At 48.5% G+C, this 18,468-nt stretch overlaps 4 protein-coding genes across 4 annotated transcripts; 2 read left to right on the top strand and 2 right to left on the bottom strand.

Annotated features, from left to right (window-relative positions):
- Positions 1-938: 938 nt before the first annotated feature.
- B0J16DRAFT_372371 (P-loop containing nucleoside triphosphate hydrolase protein) lies at positions 939-3,605 on the bottom strand (the record flags this gene model as incomplete). The annotated part of the gene is made up of 2 exons (XM_046130474.1): positions 939-3,506; positions 3,564-3,605. The coding sequence occupies 2 exons, from the start codon at positions 3,603-3,605 to the stop codon at positions 1,164-1,166; spliced, it is 2,385 nt and encodes a 794-aa protein (XP_045983219.1). The 3' UTR covers positions 939-1,163.
- Positions 3,606-4,572: 967 nt separating this feature from the next.
- B0J16DRAFT_362893 (S-adenosyl-L-methionine-dependent methyltransferase) lies at positions 4,573-6,664 on the bottom strand (the record flags this gene model as incomplete). The annotated part of the gene is made up of 3 exons (XM_046129835.1): positions 4,573-6,020; positions 6,087-6,489; positions 6,526-6,664. The coding sequence occupies 3 exons, from the start codon at positions 6,662-6,664 to the stop codon at positions 4,739-4,741; spliced, it is 1,824 nt and encodes a 607-aa protein (XP_045983218.1). The 3' UTR covers positions 4,573-4,738.
- Positions 6,665-8,349: 1,685 nt separating this feature from the next.
- Positions 8,350-9,813, top strand: B0J16DRAFT_384634 (DNA glycosylase; the record flags this gene model as incomplete). The annotated part of the gene is made up of 1 exon (XM_046131440.1): positions 8,350-9,813. The coding sequence occupies one exon, from the start codon at positions 8,350-8,352 to the stop codon at positions 9,811-9,813; it is 1,464 nt and encodes a 487-aa protein (XP_045983217.1).
- A 381-nt stretch (positions 9,814-10,194) lies between these two features.
- B0J16DRAFT_305046 (SEN1 N terminal-domain-containing protein) lies at positions 10,195-17,282 on the top strand. Its single transcript, XM_046124739.1, has 4 exons — positions 10,195-14,541; positions 14,586-16,428; positions 16,484-16,696; positions 16,751-17,282. Exons 1-4 carry the CDS (start codon positions 10,469-10,471, stop codon positions 16,829-16,831), a joined length of 6,210 nt encoding a protein of 2,069 aa, XP_045983216.1. The 5' UTR covers positions 10,195-10,468; the 3' UTR covers positions 16,832-17,282.
- Positions 17,283-18,468: the final 1,186 nt, after the last annotated feature.

Below are 18,468 nucleotides of genomic sequence, written 5' to 3'. Positions count from 1 at the left end.
TAGTAGGTACATTACTTACCAGGTCAAATAGGTACTTAAAGACTATGTAGTACCTTGGTAGGTAGTATTAAAACCAGGGAATCCCAGTATCATCGTCACAAATCACATTTCCACAAATGCTGTCTTCAACCCAAGCCGTAAACTACGAATCGTAGATCAGACTCTTATTCGCTAGCCTCACATACCAGGACCCGTATAAGTCCATGACTTTCTCTCCTGCAATCATGAGTCCCGTCAGGTACGTGATACGGTACTCACTGAACAACACCAGCTATCTTTCTGGCTGCATTGGCCAATACGTCAAGGCTCTGACTGCTGGCCATGCACCTGTAGGCTGTGATGAGTGCGGTCTTACACAGTACACATCCGGCTAGGGGATGCCAGAAAAGTTGATAAGAGACAACGACCACATGAAAGTGAGGTAACCGATTATCATTTCCGATTAGAAGAACGTGATTTACTTCAATTGCCCATGAAATAAGCCCACTGGCCTTTGATTATCTGTTGGCCCTCAAATCCAACAATAAGTGTTAGACTGCTATATATCAAAGTAATCACCTTAGGTCTCAAGGCGGTACCACTGCTTTTGGTGGTTCAACTATAATAAGCCTTCCTGACATTATCCCATAACCGCCGAATCGCAAGCCTTCCATGTTCCCATTGGCGTAACGCTGAGAAATCCTTCTTCCACAGAATCTCATCAATCAAGCTGATTATTTGAAGATTCTCCCCTCATGTTTCAATACAGGCTTGTATCCATACTCAACGAAGACTGCTCTGTAAAGCTGCCCCAGGGTGCTAAGCTAATTTCTACTCTGGCAATCGTTGATCTATGGGTTGGTGGTATCCAAGACACTAAACTGCCGAACTACGCTCTTGTCTTAATTTCACGTCACCAGCAATTGGGCAAATTTTCTTTTACCATTTGAATATTACAACTAACTACCAGAAGGGAAACTCAATACACGAGCCCTGTCACCTCTGATACCTTCCGAAATTCTTAGCTGCCAGAGATGGAACACGCACACAAAAACAAAACAACCCAATTCGAAAAGAAGAAAAAAACCAACCAAGCTAACTCAAGAGCTCCCATGATCATGCCAGCCGTTATTTCCATTTACATGACAGTATAGGCTGTTCTACCTCCTTTGCGGCCTGCAGAGCTATAGCACAAACAAACGGCTGTCGTTGTATGCATCATTCCACACCTTGGATGTATAATCAGTTGCAACGCGCTGGCCTCCAGCAAGGCGGAAGGTCATTCCCGAGTGCATCAGAATCACCTCGGCTTGTCGTGCTCGAGTGATAGCAACGTTCATACGATGAGCCTCATCCATGAACCCAGGTCTGGTCGTCCGTACCATGTCGAGAAAAACCATGTCGGCCTGGTTGCCCTGGGCTTTGTCCACAGTCAAGACCTCGACCCTGCTCTGCAATTCAACCGGCCACTGCTTAACCGCATGAGCGTATTGCCGCATGGCAACGCTGTAAGGAGTCTGTATCATTACTCGTCCAGGTTGCTCGATGTTCGTAACATCTCGGAAGCCAGGGTCTTGAAGGAGTTTTTTAGCTTGGTCCATGACCCAGTGGTGGTTGGCGGGATTCCAGAAACTGCGGCAATGCGTTTCCTCTTTACTCGTTGTAAGAGAAACGACCGCTCGGTTCTCACTGAGCTTACACCCGCCCCCAAGCTTTTCGAGATATGTGCGCAAGTAATTGACTGTCTGGGGAAACTGTTTTGCTGCTGGATAACCAGAGATCATACGCCCATGGTAGAAGAGTGTCGATGGCAACTTCTGCAAGTTGCCGTACGCACGTTTATTAATCAACAACTTGCTGTTGATAGCTCCGACCTTCTCTGCTCTGGCCATCAGGCTAAGACGCATCTGGTCAGCGTAGGGGTTGAATTCCAGGCCTTTCTTCAGAGTATCACGTACATCGCCGCTCTTTACAAAAGGGCGGGTCTGGTTGACGTCTCCGGTGAAGATCCAGGCAATGGGCTCAAAATAAGCGATAGGGATCAGAGTGGTTAGCTCTCTTGCGTGGGGAGCTTCGTCGACAAAGATGATATCCGGTTTGAAGTATTTTGAGAAACTTCCGTACACAGCTACCGGCGTCGTAGCGATGAAATCTGTTTGCTTCAGATATGCGGTGTAAAGCTTTGTGACTTGCATCCTTAGAGTCTTCCAGTTGTCATGGCCCAAGACTTCGCCAGTCTCCATTTTCATGAGAACTCGTTTCAGTGCTAGAAAGCCACCGTCTTTGTGCTTTTCATAGTACTCCCAAGCGGCTTCGTCCAACGTCGGTGCCTTGTTTGGATTGCGTCCAATCTGAACGGTCTTGTTGATATTCATCGTAGCAAGAAATTTCCTTGTAAAATCCGTTCCTTGTTGGTCGTCATTGCCATTCTGGCCAGAGCCGCCGGTGTTCAACTTTGAGCTGTTCCTGATTTCATACGGCCAGCCATGCATTCGAACAATGCGCAAGTCCAAGTTGGCTTCTTTGCACAACTTGTAGTAACGGTCAGCTGCGTCGTCCACCGTTTTGTTCAAATCAACTAAGAACAGGATCGGGCTTCTTCTTTTAGCACCAGGGCGTCTTTTGGACTGAAGAAGAGCAGAGACGACCATGTTCCACTCAGTCTTCCCTGCACCGGGGCATCCGTTGACAAAGTAAAGACCATTCGGAACTCTAGTCAATCCTTTGAATGCAGTGAGGTGGTCGTAGTTGAATGATCTGTACCTTCGAATGATATCATAACGAATCCTGTGCTCTTTTGCCGCGGGGTTCTTCAGATGGGGGAAGAAATCATGAAGATCTATGAAGGTCTTGTCGGAACCTCTCAGATCAAGAATCATCTCAAATGCTGCCTTGGACTTATGGCTCACTTTGCGACTCTCGAGCTGGCAGTCCTCGGTGAGTCGACGTAAGGCAGCGAGCTCAGCTTCGAAGGTATTCGAGTAGGTATCCCAAGTAATCGTGATGTTCTGCTGTTTCGTTTCATCCAGAGAGATGGTCTCGAAATCGTCAAGAGAAGAAGCAATTCGCTTTGTTGCCATCAAGTCAGTGCTCACTTGCTCACCATCCTCATTTTTCCATGATCTGCAAACATCGACCTTGAAGGCTGCACAATTTGCTACTCCCATACCGACGGGATGGTCTGTATCTTCGTAAGGGTTAACAATGCGGGTGGCAGGTAGGTTCACCAGGGAAAATGTCCCATTCGGCATTTCAACCCTACTCTCAAAATCGATATGAAAGTTGTCCTCAAGGCTGGGGAATATAAGGCCTTCCGATTGTTTCGGAATCACCACGAGAACTAGCCACGAGACTTGGAACGAGGTAGTAAGAACCGAGATCGGAGCTATGGGCCAGGCCTTGAAGAGTGTTCGCTGCTCATTGAAGCGGACCAGGACTTCTAGCTCGTTCTTCTGTTCGATAAGAGTACCTTGCTCATGCCGGTGTACATATTCTGACTTCTGCAATACGCAAAGCGATGGGAGTGGCTGTTCAAGTTGAGCGTCAGTAACCACACGGCACATCCAAATTTCATTTGTACTTACCTTCAGCAAAGGCTGAACGGATGGTGTTGTCGCAGCAGGCATGGTGAAAAGTCTGTGCAACACAAGGAGTATCAATCGTGTTTCCTATTTGTCTGTCCAAAGAGACGGGTGAACACAATAGGGTGCGGAACCAGATCTTCAAATGGTTAAGCAGCATCAGTTGAGCCGCGAACAAGGCCCAGTAGGCACGATAGCTAATAAACGTAATAGAGAAGAGCAAAGCGAAGAAAGTGACGAACGCGAAGAAAAGGTTGTGCCAAGAAGATGGCTTCCGTGATGATCCTTCACACAAGACACCTTTCCTGCTCGATAAAGTGTTGCACCTATGAGCTGAAGAAAGTTGTCTGGAGATGGTGGAGCGGGAAGGAAACAAACATAGAGGAGAAATTTTGAGAGACCGTGTAGTTATGCAGGAAGGCAGGCAGCAGTCGCGGAAAGCGGAAAGCGGACAGGCGTTTGCACCTGCCATATGTTGCCAGCCGTCAACACTGTCACCACTGCCTGACAGCTGTAGAAGCCGGCAGCTTGGTTAATGATATTAAAACAAGAGTGTAAGCACGGTCTTGAGATTCTGAACGCGGAAGCATAGCAGCTAGATTTAAGTGGCAGTGATTCACTGGCAAGGGGCTTCCTCTAAAGGGGCACCTGCCTACGGCAAAAGCGTAAGGTGATGATGATGCGTACGGGAATTGAATTCCAAGCACATACACGGGCCATGAGCATTAGACACTGCCTCTAACCTCAGAGTTTCTGAAGAGCTTGGCTGACAGCCGAATGGAGCAAACGTATCAACCTACGATCTTGCTTTGCCAGGGATGTGTTCTCGAATTCTCCTAGTCCGAGCAAATACTGATTGTTAATTGCTTGGCTGTACTTCATCACATGTTAATATCAAGGTCTTTTGTTTATTTAGGAAATAGTATAGTTCTCAAATCCAATTAGGAGCGTTGATACAATCAAGACTTGAATTCATAACAACGACTATGGACGAATGTGTATAAGCCAACACCCTACACCTAGTTATCCGAGTAAGCTCGCGCTCGCTACAATACTTGGCCGTCTCTAATGTTGCCAAGCTCCGTCCTTTCAGGAAACCCCTTTCCAAGTCTTCATAGATACAGTCACTCATTCAAATCTCCTCTTATCCCATCCCCATGCACCCGGCTTCCCGATGTTCAGGTCAAGTCAATCACCATGTCCTCAGCTTGCCAGAGACCCTGGCTACTTCTCTGCACCATGTCCACCTCCATCATCTCGAATGGGCGTCCTTGGTAGTCTGCCGGTTCACCTGCTCGAGTTGATGCCTCGGTATCGTCTTCAATAACAATAGAGTCGAGACTATCGTCAGAAATCATACCGTCTTCCTTCAACAGCCACGTTTCGATGTGTTTATACAAAACACGCACTGCTGTCGGTGGGAAGGCGTTCCCAATCTGTCGCTTGATGGAAGTCATATTTCCTAGGAAACGATGAGATTTAGGAAACCCTTGCATACTTGCAAGCTCGCGAAGAGTCAATTTTCTCGAGCCATCAGGATAGTAAAGATCTCCTTCTCCAGTGGTGATCGTCCCTGCAAGGCGCTCTGGATCGTAGGTTGGCCTCTCGGGGTTATAGTAGTGGACGTTGTCAAGGTCATGAAGATCATCTCCAGGCCGAATTCCTCTGAGGACTTTCCCGATGGTGTTGTATGGCATCAAACCGTCTCCGTTGCCATGTGTCGGCGCTGGAAAAGGCGGAAGTCTTTCACCTGGCGCAGCAGCGATCAAGATCAATCTCTTGCGGTCTTGTGCGGCGCCCCAAGTACATAGTTTAACAATCTTCCAACGAATTGAGTAATTGTGCTGGGTGAAGTCTTGGATGAAGGCATGGAAATGCTCTTCATGGCGGTCATGAGCGAGGCCAAAGGTTTGCTCAACCGTGATAATACGTGGTCGGAGCTTCCTTAGCAGTTGGTTGCATCCGTAGAGAGCAAAGATATTTTCGTCGTCATGTACAGACGCATGAGTGTGTGCCGGCGAAAAGAATTGACATGGCGGGGAGAAATGCAGCACATCCACTCTCATGTGGCCGATCTGAGGGTCCAGGAGTAACTGGTCAAGAGGCATTCGAAACAGTTCGGTATTAGGAAAATTAGTCTGGTAGGTATTCCAGACTTCTGGTGCCTTATCAATAGCATACTGAACTTTGAACCCAGCCATAAGAGCACCTCGAGATACTCCTCCGGCGCCTGAGCATGAATCAAACATTGTATACTTCTGGCCGCGGCTCCGGACTTTTGTGTCTGTAGCGTTTGACTCTAGATCGATACTGTCATTCGGGGCTGAAGGAAGCCAAGACCCTCCTCTGGTGGTGTTTCCTCGCCAGCGGTTGCGAAGCACTTCATCGAAAACTTTGAATTGTGTCTGGGCTTCCGTCGAATGGATGTGAATAAGGGCCTCTTCAGTCTGCTTCTTGTGGCTGCCTTGTCCAGTGAAACAGACCTCAAGCTTCTAGCGGCAGGTCAGATGTGTAGACTGCTTCCACGGGTGATCTCCCTCTCGTGGGTAGTGAGGGTTAAAGATGCGTCCGTTAAATTTGGGATAGACGGCGTTGGTAACGATGAGATAGCACAACTGGATAATATCGGCTGGAGCAATATCAACGTATTCTTCACTCTTTCCTTCGTCTAGGTAAATGAGCATACTCAATTCGTTCTTCTTCTTGGGTAGCTTTGCACAAGCTGAGCGGGCCCTAATGAAGGGTGTGCCACGAATCTTGATCGTGTTCGTGAGTTGGCACCGGATCACCGCCTTGACCAGGACATAATCAACGTGATATTTTCCAGAGCAAAACCTTCGAACCTGTATGAATGATGATGCTTTTACCGTAGTGTTTCGTATCCGTATTCGCTCCAAAGGCAGTTCCTCCTGGCGAAGAAAGCCGAAGACTGGAGCATCCAAGGTGAGATCAATGCTCTCGTCACCTCCGACGTTTTGATCGTCATCCAGTGTGCATGAGGAAAGACGTCGTCTACGTCCTGGAAGCTCTTTCGGCTTCTCTGCCAGAAAGATCACCTCTTCGACTTCCTCTTGTCGCTCGAGGTCGATACCTGTGATCGGCATGTTGTGCGAGTTGGGCTAAGCCTGAGGCGAAAAGGACTGTGTTATGCTGTGAGCCGCCTGTACATTTCCGGGTGAAAGAGGAAAAGGTTTCGTACCTTCTGTCGGGCGAGATTTTAGCGGGAAAAAGGTGAAAAGAAATTCAAGGAAACCCCGTGTTTGCGCGGAGTTGAGGGTAGGGAGGTCCGGTCAAAGAGGTTTACCTTAGAGACCCTAGAGAGACCTTGCCTGCATTCACCGATTCAGACTCCCCCACACGCAAGGCAGCGTAGATCTCACCCCGGATTATATAGTGCGCGCAGTGTGAATTGGGCTATTTGTCTTGTGAAGGCTTCTATCAATCCGTTATAAACTCTAGAGGCAACCACTGCAGCTCAAACAGAGGTTTGTGTTGGCAGCCGGCAAGTAGTAACTCAGAGGTACTCTCTTTGCACAGGATACTTGTTCCAAGCCCTCTATAGCCCGTCCAGATATCTTTCTACGTCACCAATGATAGAGGCCAAGCCTGGTTCAAATCTATCAACACCGCCGGGCACTGCAAAAACAGGCCCTGCCACTTGCAAGTGTCCGCTGCAAGTGCAACACTATCTTATACAGATCTGAGCACAAGGATCTACGGAGATAGTGGCTATTATCACATTCATACCTACTAGCTTACTGATTACCTAGGTATTCGGTACCTAGAGTCTCCATAAGGTAGTGAATTTGAAAGGAGGTCACCTGGGTCTGCCATACAACGATAAGACTAGCGATGGCATTGCTATTATTTCGACCCCTATGATAAGTGCCACAGTCAAAGACTTTCCAGCCATACCTTTGGCTTGCTAATACTTCATGGATCATCTGGGGCATTCAGTTTAAATACTGTCATTCGTTTGCTAAGGGAGAGGTAAACAACTTACTGTAGTAAATATCTTCACCTTCAGGAGCGAAGGGTTCGTGTGAATGATAAGAGAATACAAAATGAACTTGTTTGTGTTAGCCTTAGTCATGTCGTCATATTTCCCTTTTTCTTTTCTTTCCTTTTCTTTCCTTTTTTCCATACAATCTTCTCCTTATATCATGACAATCTCTTGATAAACGTGTTAAATCCCATTGACGGAATTGCCAACAGTTATCGAAAAGCTTTATTATCGGATAGCTTAATAACTTACCTCAAGCTCAGCAGGACCTCTATCAAGTATCCTGTCGCTTTGGGGGCCTATCTAAAATAATTCTGCATGACCTGTTGCTTGGTGGTATTCTCTAAGACTTGATGCGACCTCGTATAGGGTAAAGCGGCCCGGCTTGGATGACGGATGTTGGAATGGATTGAGCTGGGCCTAATCGGGTTAGTCAGGGCAGCCCCGATCCATGGCGTATTATGAGGTAGGTACCCAGAAGTTACCTGCAGCCTAGGCACTACCTGATAGATTTAGTGGATTCATATCAGCGATCCTTGTTTCGACTGTTGAGGTCATTGATGCGATCAACCATGATTGCGAAGCCAACTAAAAAGGTGCTACAAATGCAGAATATGTTGAAGTGAGGAACTCTGTCTTATTGCTTATTTATTTTGGGTGATGAAAAGAGCTTGTTTGCTATCCACCGCCAGGATTTCTAAGTTGCCGCATAATCTTTGCTACCAACATACACCACGTCAAGCCGCTTATCCTTCTTGCATATATCTCCATTCAGCACAGTTGACGATGGCTGCACGGGTCTTACGGAAACGTGGAGCCGCAGGCTCTAAGGAAATCCCAGAAAAGAAGCAGAAGACAAGTGCCCAAAAGCAGATAAAAGAGAAGTCTCCTGACGAACTTCCACATAATCTTGGACCTGTTCGCCTACCTCAAAAGAACGCTGGGAAAATCCCAACCCCACTCGAGGATTTGACAGAGTCAGTCGAGAAAGTCAAGGAAGAGGAGGCTTCCCCTGAAGCCCAACCACACACCGGAGTTCTGAATCCATACTCACCTGAAGAGACAAAGTCAACGACTCGGAGGTTATTGCGACCACGGCGAGCTGCCGCTAAATCTTCGTATTTCGAATCAGACGAGGGGACCGGCGCGAATGTCACGGCCAAGAAGTCAGGCAAATCTTCATCCATTAAGCAGGAGGCCAAAGATGAGGACGAAGATGTCAATGTGGTGATGGAAGCGCCAGTCCGAAAGACGGTCAAGAAGACGAAGGAGAACCCATATGGTCTGACCCCTGGTATCACACCTTTCGCCGAATGGAAAGCTCCATCGGCGGGAGATTGTGAAGAAGTCTATCGCCGACTGGCCAAAATCCATGGTGAAGCCAAGGCCCCCGAAAAGATACCCGCACCGTCTCTTGAAGTCTCAGGCTGCGGGGAGGTTCCATCTGTCCTAGATGCGTTGATCAGAACTCGTCTGAGCGCAAACACTTCCAATCGCAACTCAAGCGCAGCATTTCGGGGACTGGTGAGCACATTTGGAACTGTCGATAAAGGGATTGGCAAAGGCAGTGTGGATTGGAACAAAGTCAGAATTGCTCCTCTACCTACTATTGTCGAATCTATCAAAACCGGTGGCCTGGCTCAGGTAAAAGGCAAAGACATCAAAGCGATCCTGGAGTTAGTCTACGAAGAGAACGCGAAGCGACGAGAGGCATTCTTAGAAGAGAAGAAGGGAGGCAAGTCATCGGGGATGTCTGGGGCAGATGGAAAAACACAAGGTCAAAAAGACCTAGAGATCCTGAAGACAGACCAGGAGATTCTCTCATTAGACCATATACATGGGATGGCCCCGGACGAAGCGATGCAGACTCTCACCAAGTTTCCTGGGATTGGTGTTAAAACAGCGTCCTGTGTTATTCTCTTTTGCTTACAGCAGCCCAGCTTCGCAGTTGATACACATGTACACCGCATCAGTGGATGGTTGAAATGGATACCACCCAAAGCCACACGAGATCAAACGTTCAGCCATCTGGAAGTTCGTATACCTGACCACCTGAAGTATGGGCTCCATAAACTGTTTGTTCAGCATGGGCGAAGTTGCATCCGCTGCAGAGCAAACACGAGCGAGGGAAGTGAGGAGTGGAAAAAATCAGAGTGTCCTCTTGATGGGCTTATGGAGAGAACAGGTAAACGGCAGTATGGAGGTAAAGGAGGGTCAAAGAAAGCTTTGAAGGAAGAGGACAGTGATTAACTGAATCACTGCAGTGGATGACTTAGGTTCCATTTAGGTTAAATTGTGTATAAAGAGTGTTGTTGTGTCTTTTGAACCTTCTCTGCTATACACTATGTGATAGGGTTGAACAAGCACACAATACAAACATCGAAGCGTGAACAACCTCGGGCTCTATCAACCTACCTAGGTAGGTATCGAACAAAGAATTCAACCACGGGCACCATAGATACTGTAGGAGCCTAGTGGCTCGGCTGCCCGGCGACAAAGACACCCCCCCACCTTACTCATTAAACCCCCTGCAGAAGCGCGGCAAGTCAGAAGTCAGGCGCGTCAAAGCATCCACAGAAACTGGAACCAAGGCCGTCTCCATCGAACTCCAAGCTTCATCCCTAGCAACGGGTTTTGATGCCGACATCGATTTTTATTCTCGACCATAATTCAACTACCACACCTACTACCGAAAAATACACGACGTCGCAGGTTTCAGCGCCCAGAAGCGATCTGGTACCCTTTTCATAAATACTTCACGTCGCATTGCGCCCTTCTCGCCCGAGACAATCTTTGCTGGCCCTCTGATGCAAAACCAGCATTCCATTTAACCCCGAAGACCTTGGCTTACCTAGACACGATCTCGTGAGATGCGCAAACGCACCAGTAAATTCAGAATCTCATAATGGATCTCAACGAAGAACTCAGCCAGTGGTACGACAAGATTCAAGCCTTTGATGATGAATGCCATCTGCTATGTCCTCGTGTCTCCGATGAAGACGGCGAAATCTACAGAATTCAAGACGACCCCGACTCGACAATCACACCGGAAGAAAAGACGAAGCGGATCGAACAGGGACATGAACGCTTGGAGATTACATACTGGAACTGTTTGGTTTTTGGGTATGATCGATCCAGCCAAGGAAAATGGGGTGAACAGCTTGAAGAGCGGCTCAATGCTTGCCTAAAGCATTGCTCAGACTGTGTTTACAATTGGCACATGAAGCGCCGGGCCCTGTTGCAACAATTTCAAGATCGTTGGAACGAAGAAGTTGTCGCCGATATCCAGTCCATGCTTGAACGCAAAGATATTGAACGCATCGATCTGAGTCTACAATGGGCCAAGGCGTTTATTGAGAAGATATTGTCAGCGGGCACTGTCTTCAAGAAATCGCAACTTGGTGAACATCTACCAGAGGTTCACATCTCCGTTTACGAGGCATTGTGCTGTATGCCTTATATGGAGGATTCAGAGCGACGAACCACATTCCAGTTTGTTTTTCAACGCCTTCAAGGAAAGACTGGCCTTAAACTTGGAACAAAGGAACCCCTTCCTGGAATGACATACTTCATTTTTGATCTCAGAAATCAAGACAGACGCATATGGGCAACAAATAACTACCAGAACCTCGACAGTAACGCCATGACCCTGGACCAGTTCGACTGGGCTGTAAGTGGTGGTCTTTCGAGAGCCATTGAGGATATCAGTAGAAGAGACCCTATCACCCCAGAGTCATGGCCTGATATCGAGCAATTCTGGCAAAGCTTTAACGAAATAATGAGAACTCTGAGCGCAGATGTCATCCTTCAACGTCTGCGGAATCTAGAGCTCAAGCCCGGGAGTTTCGGTATATACGATCTTCTCTTTCGTCACATCCAAGACTGCCCCGCAGAAGGTGTCTTAGTCTCGAACATCATTGTTCTGACAAACTTCTTTAAAAAAGCGCCCAGGGCCTTTTGGGATGTAATTGGCGATGCTCGTCCTACTGTGATTCCTGATTTAGTCTTGAAGAGTCGGGTTTACAAGAACTTGCTTCGCCAATCGCTGGATAATTGCTGGACTGGCTTTGACAGTGGCTCATCCCATGTGCCATTCCCTACTTCTTGGGTTGACCCATGGCTACAATCCATCCAACGTGATCATAGATATGATGCTTGCGATGGCCTAATGCATACTCTACTCGAGACCCTTGCCAAGGATCAGGCTATCGGAGAACCGGGTCGTGCGGCTTGTGTTCGAGCTGGGTTCGATGCGTTGCAGCTCACCATGTCAACGTTTGTAGACCAAGAGACCAAGATTGGTGCAGGAACCACTCACCTCTACGCCTGTTGCGCATTCAACCTGGCCATGACGTACAAAGACCTTATACTTCGAAACTTGCGCGCGCCCGGACAGGAAAGGGAGGGTTGGCAAACCTTTCAAGTTGCAAGCGCAGCTAGGAAGGCCATGCAAACCGCCATGAAACTGGATATGAAAATATTTGCAGAGGAATACTCGGCTTGTCTTGATGGCAAACAGCTTCAGTCCGCTGTTACCAGGGACTCCAAGGTTTTCTGGCAAGGTGTTGTTGAGATGTTTGATGTGTCAAGTGAGCAGATTGACCTTGCTAGAGACATCATCCTATCACTAGAACCCCTGGTTGGTGTTGAGCAAATCAGAGCTCTGAAGGGCAACGATCAGCTGAGCGATTCGAGCAAAAGCTTCAACAAGACCCTTGGTGAAACGGTCGAAATCCTTGGAAATCTCCTAGGCCGAGTATCAGAGTTGGATGCAACGGATCTGAACACCCTCTTCAACGATCGCCTCGCATTCCAGGGCACTATAACACTATCCACCCATGGAGAATCAGCGCTTGCTGAAGCAGCCGCAGAACTGCTCAAGAGCTGGACTGGGGAGTTATCTCAGAGTGGCGCTTTTGAGCAGATGTCCCAGCTTCACCCCGATCAAACGCTATCATCCATAGTATGGGCCTTGGAACGAGTTCTGAAACCCCCTTACCCCTGGGGCCCTATTCGTCCGATCCTCAACATGAGCAGAGACATTCTTCGTGGACTGACTGATCCCATCTCCGGAGTTTTGCGAGTCAAAACCCTCGGACCCATGTCAGCCGCCAAAGTCTTACGTTGGTGGAACGAACAATGGCGATTTGTGTCTACTGCATGCAGAAACATCGATGGATGGTCTCGATACATACAGAACGCCATCATGACGGAGTTCTGTCGAGAAATCATGGAACTAGCTGAAGCTCTAGTGGCGGAGGACGGGTTGATCACTTCAGCTATCTCCAAAGCCTTGAGTAAAAGCGAAGAGGACACTATGACTTCAATCCTTAGTGCCCCGAAGCAGTACTTTTCTGGCATGGAGATCATGATCCGCCTGAAGGATAAGTGGCTTGTCGATGTCACTGTCCGAGTCATCTGCAAAATTCTGACCCGTCTCCGAGAAAACAAACTCGAGATAGCCCCTACCTCACGCAAGCTGATTACGGATGCTTGCTTGCCTACGAGTGTACCCGGCAAGTACGTCAGATCCACAAATATGACCGACCAACAACGGGCAGAACTTGTTCAAGCTCTTGGACAAACGGACGATGAGATACAGATTTTCCAACTGGGAATTGCCCAGAGAGGACTTCCCTCAGCCAAATCCAAAGATGCTGTCAAGAAACAGAGCAAAATCGATGCTTGGTCAAAATCCGGCACCTCGTCCCACGGTACAATTACAACACCGTCTTCCAGATCCAACCGCGACGATGTATTCGACCTCAGTAGATCTATTGACAGCCCTATTCTTAAGCAGCTCGATGCCCAGAAAGCCAAAGGAGAGGCAAGGTCAAAAGCAAAGGCCAACGCTATGCTTAAGTCTAAGCCCAAGGCACCTGATCAAAAGGCTATCTCTGCGTTGAAAGAGAGTAGACAAAAGGAGAAGCTCGAAAAGGCGAAGCGGGATGCTGCAGCTATTGCAAAGGCCAAAGCTCTCAGAGGAGAGACCGTGCCTGGTGAGGGTTCGGGCTTACATGGTCTCGGCCTCAGTGGAAAAGATCATGGCAGGAGCGAGATAATGGTCCACAGTTCGGAAGAAGAATCTGAAGAGGACGAAGAGGATGAAGAAGACGCCGATAACGAACTTGCTGCCCTGAGCACCGGAGGACAGAAAACCATGGATGAGGCCGAGAAACGTCTTTCCAAAGCAATGCAAGACATGATTCGTAGACCCGTCAAGAAGGTTAGACAACAGCGCTCAGTCAAAGAGATGAGAGCGAGGTTGATTCCACCTATGGATCGGCTACATAACACTATCTTGTCTTGGGATATCTTCCATGGTGGCAACGACCCTCCTAACGGTCCAGCTGCATCCGAGGTTGCCACCAAGTATTCAAACCCCAAACTCTACCAAGACACCTTCTTTCCACTGCTGGCTTCGGAAGCCTGGCGGTCTTTTGTCACAGCTAAAGATGAAATAACATCTCAAGCCTTTGGCATGAAGATTGCCAGTCGTGCCAGTGTTGACAGTTATCTGGAAGCGACATTCACCATGCCCGTGATGCAAAACAGGGAGCGCGGCGTTTCCGAAGGTGACATTCTTCTGGTTTCTGAGTCAGAAAACCCACTAGGAGATCAAACAGCTCGACATTGCTTGGCAAGAGTGCATCGTATCACCTATAAAAAAGAGTTGATTGAGGTCACCTATCGTGTGGCTTCTCGAAACAACCCTATGACCCAGGTGTTGACTCCCAACGTAAGCGTGTTCGGAGTAAAAATTACCAACATGACTACAATCGAGCGAGAGTATGCTGCTTTGGAAAGTCTGCAGTACTACGACTTGATGGACGAGATTTTGAACGCAAAGCCGTCTCCTATTCTTCGATATGACGAGGAGAAAGTGGGCAACTGCATGCAGAATTATTCTCTGAACCACGGACAAGCTATGGCTGTTCTTGGTGCACATGATAATGACGGTTTCACTCTTATTCAGGGGTAAGTAACTTGGGTACAATTGTTTGCAAAGCTAACATGAGCAGTCCACCTGGTACTGGAAAAACCAAGACTATTGTGGCCATGGTTGGCACTTTGCTCTCTGAACAACTTAGCCAGGCGGGCAATCAAGGTATCCCTGTGGGCGTTCCCTTACGCCCGACAGGCCCACAGTCGGCAAGCAACCAAAAACGATCGAAAAAGCTTCTCGTTTGCGCACCCAGCAACGCTGCTGTAGACGAACTGGTACTGCGACTGAAAGCTGGAGTTAAGACAATTTCTGGAAAGACCAAGAGTATCAATGTGCTACGACTTGGCCGCAGCGACGCTATCAACGCCGCCGTAAGAGACGTGACTCTGGATGAACTTGTCAAGGCCCGCATGGAGGGCGACCAAACCAAGGACAAGGCAAGGGCCAACCGCGAGAAGCTTCATGAAGATGCCGGAAAGATCAAAGAGCAACTGGCCGCTCTTCGACCACTCCTGGAAGCATCTAAAACCCAAGAGGATCGAACAATCTACAACAAACATTCCCGGGAACTTGATGCGCTGAAACAACGCCAGAGGGACATTGGCAAACAAATCGATGCTGACAAGAGCAGCGGTAATTCCGTAGCCCGAGAGATGGAACTACGCCGCCGTCAAGTCCAGCAAGAGATTTTGAACAACGCCCAGGTCCTGTGCGCTACTCTGAGTGGTAGTGGCCATGAAATGTTCCGAAACTTGGATGTCGAGTTCGAAACCGTCATCATCGACGAAGCTGCTCAGTGTGTGGAGTTGAGTGCTCTGATCCCCCTCAAATATGGTTGCTACAAGTGTATTCTTGTTGGTGATCCCAAACAGCTTCCCCCGACAGTTCTGTCGCAATCAGCAGCGAAATTCGGTTACGATCAAAGCTTGTTCGTCCGTATGCAGCAAAACCACCCTGACTGGGTTCACCTGCTCGACATGCAGTATCGTATGCACCCCGAAATTAGCATGTTTCCAAGTCGTGAGTTCTATGAAGGGCAACTTGCTGATGGCCAAAATATGCACGAACTCCGGCAACAGCCCTGGCATCAGAGCGCGCTGCTTGGACCTTACCGCTTCTTCGATGTCCAAGGTGTCCAGGAGCGAGGTCACAGAGGACAGTCCCTGGTCAACACCAAGGAGCTAGATGTTGCTATGCAAATGTATGACCGCTTCAGCAACGAATACCGCGAGTGTGACTTGACAGGCAAGATTGGTATCATCACGCCTTACAAAGCTCAGCTTTATGAGTTGAGGAACCGCTTCCGATCGCGATACGGCGAGAGTATCACGGACATCATCGAGTTCAACACGACAGATGCTTTTCAGGGTCGCGAATGTGAGATCATTATTTTCTCTTGTGTTCGTGCTAGCTCTACTGGTGGTATCGGTTTCATGACTGACATTCGACGTATGAATGTCGGTCTGACTCGTGCGAAGTCATCCCTCTGGATTCTTGGTGACTCGAGAGCTCTTGTTCAGGGCGAGTTCTGGAAAAAGCTCATCGAAGATGCCCAGTCCAGAGACCGCTACACCAAGGGTGACATCTTGTCAATGTTCAGGAAACCTCTGGAGAAAGCTAAACCTGGAGCCTACCTTCCGCCGCCACCTAAAAGCCAAGATCGAGAGGTCTCGATGCGAGACGCACCACATACAACGTCTTCGCTACCTTCCTCCCGTTCAAATTCGCCGAACAGCGTGGCAGCCCAGAAGTTAACAGCATCGCCCCAAATACCTGGTATTGGAGGAAGTGAGGAATTAGGAATTGTACCACGATCTGCTGGACCTCCCGTTATTCATACCTCGTCAAGCAAACCTCCGGGAGAAGTAAGAAAGAGGCCACACGATGGGCAGGAAACGAACCAGCCAGTGAGCAAAAGGGTGCGTCGACAATCAGAAGGCCTGGCAACACATCCATTAGCTAACAGTGATATAGATAGCGAGTGATAACAAACCTCGAGGCGGTGGTCTCATGGGCAAATTTGGACAAAAGTCCCGGCCGCCGAAGGCGCCTACAGATCCTTCAGCGATGTCGGTAATGGGATTGGCGCCTCCCGAAAGGCCACCCGCTTCGATACCGACTGGCCCAAAGATACCGACCGGACCTTCGAATCCAGGACCTCGCCAGTCTCATGAGGGGAACAACCAGGTATGTTGAATGGCCACACAATTTGGTCATATATTTTACTGACATCAGACTTAGCAAACCAGACGTCCAACTGGTCCACCGCCTCCATCTCGCAAGAAGGGCAAGCCGAGTCTCTTTGTACCAAAGAAGCGATAGAGCCGCATACGGAACGGCGCCATCTGATGCTGTATTATTAAGGTAGAGAGGGTATATATAGTCCCAAGCATTTTACAGGCGTTGGAGGGGGAACTGCATCATTTTTCTTTCTAAGGCATTCACAATTAGCACGGGTAAAGGGTACAAAGGTTGCAGCCCTCGGAGGCTTATTAGATGTGCATGGACAGTCGCTTCTTTTTGGCTCAGGAGCATGGCAAGAAGCTAAGCTCCAAATCAGCGTGGTGAGCATGAGCATACGCGGGTGAGTTACGGTGATATGCAAGGGAGGATGTAGGCTCCTTTCAGTGCCAAGGTTAAGGCGCATATTATCACGCGGCTTGACGATAAACTGCGGCAACACTTGGGATTGTCGTTTTCCATCACATACATCAAGTTTATGCGCAGAAAACATCTGCACGACTTGAGACTTGAACCAAACCGATGTTTCTCGAGCCCGATGAGGTTGTTTCGTGTCACGTGATATTGAATACCTAAAACTCGAAGAGCCAGGTGCCCAGATGAGATGAGATAGATGCCGACGCATATGAGCAAGGGCCAGCTCGCCTAACCGTCCGGTAGTAAAGACGATCTCCAAGAGCCAGGGCTTTGGCATCTCAATTATCAGGGGGGAGTGGCAGGGGTCCCTAGTAGTGGGCAGGGTCAGGCAATGTAATATCCGATGCCAGTCATGGCTCAAAGCCCAAAGCACAACAGCAAAGTTGTGCACTTACACTATCATGGTCGGTGCAACGCGACAACGAATTCGAGGCGTACGGATACAACAGCATGATGATGTAAAGGGCCCGTTGTAACTTGATGCGCTGACGACAGTGTGTGGGCTTCTCTAACCTATAGCCTCTAGCCTCTTGGTGGCTTTGGGCTTTTGATAGAAAGGGCACTCAGCTCAGGTCAAGTCAGATCAGAATGCATCCAATGCCAAGCCTAGAGTGGGGATACGTAGTGGGCATGACGCTACTGTACAGTACTGTAGAGAAAGATCACCCAGGAACACAATCGCTCCCTCTTTCTCGGTAACTTGGCACAGTAGAGGCGCTAACGGTCTCCCGCAGATGAGATCGGCGGTGGCTTTTGTTTGGTGGTTGAGGGCCAGAGTTTAAAGGAGCATGATGAGAGCTGAAAAGAAGATGGCTCCCTCCCTTTTTCTCGAGACTTGGGACACAGATTCAGGTGGTGTAACAAATAATACGAACGCCATGACAACGATGATATAATGATCCAAGCTGTTGTGTCTATGGGCACAGACCAATTGTTGGCTGATTTATCTTGTCATATTGTGACTCTGTCTTTGTCCACAAGACCAGACCACCCGGCAGTTACACCTCCATTTACTTCATCACAGTCATACACACATAGTAGCCCAGCGGTGACGACAGCCACCTGCAAGCATTGACCCAGGATCACTGTAGAATGCTGTACTGTATCCGTACGTACCTAGGTACTGACTGTATGCACGAACTTGGAGGGAAAGGCTGGGGTCTAAGACATACATTGTCCATAGCTCGCAGTGGCAGGAGAATTGAGAGACAATCATAATCGTCAACCTAGTACCTATTAAACTATTGCATATGTACATATATCAATTCAATGAGGGGCAAAGGAAAAGTAAAATAAAAAGG

Source organism: Fusarium flagelliforme (genome assembly GCF_020744385.1).
Source record: "Fusarium flagelliforme strain FIESC 12 MPI-CAGE-AA-0113 chromosome Unknown B0J16scaffold_4, whole genome shotgun sequence".
Classification (NCBI taxonomy): domain Eukaryota; kingdom Fungi; phylum Ascomycota; class Sordariomycetes; order Hypocreales; family Nectriaceae; genus Fusarium; species Fusarium flagelliforme.
The sequence above is the reverse complement of the archived record's forward strand: the minus strand, read 5'-3'. Positions and strand labels throughout refer to the sequence as shown.

Bases quoted from the DNA above. Each gene is read 5' to 3' on its own strand.
- B0J16DRAFT_305046 (XM_046124739.1), top strand. From the start codon at position 10,469: ATGGATCTCAACGAAGAACTCAGCCAGTGGTACGACAAGATTCAAGCC. The intron at 16,429-16,483 runs GTGCGTCGACAA...ACAGTGATATAG, and splicing joins ACCAGCCAGTGAGCAAAAGG to ATAGCGAGTGATAACAAACC. The intron at 16,697-16,750 runs GTATGTTGAATG...CATCAGACTTAG, and splicing joins CTCATGAGGGGAACAACCAG to CAAACCAGACGTCCAACTGG.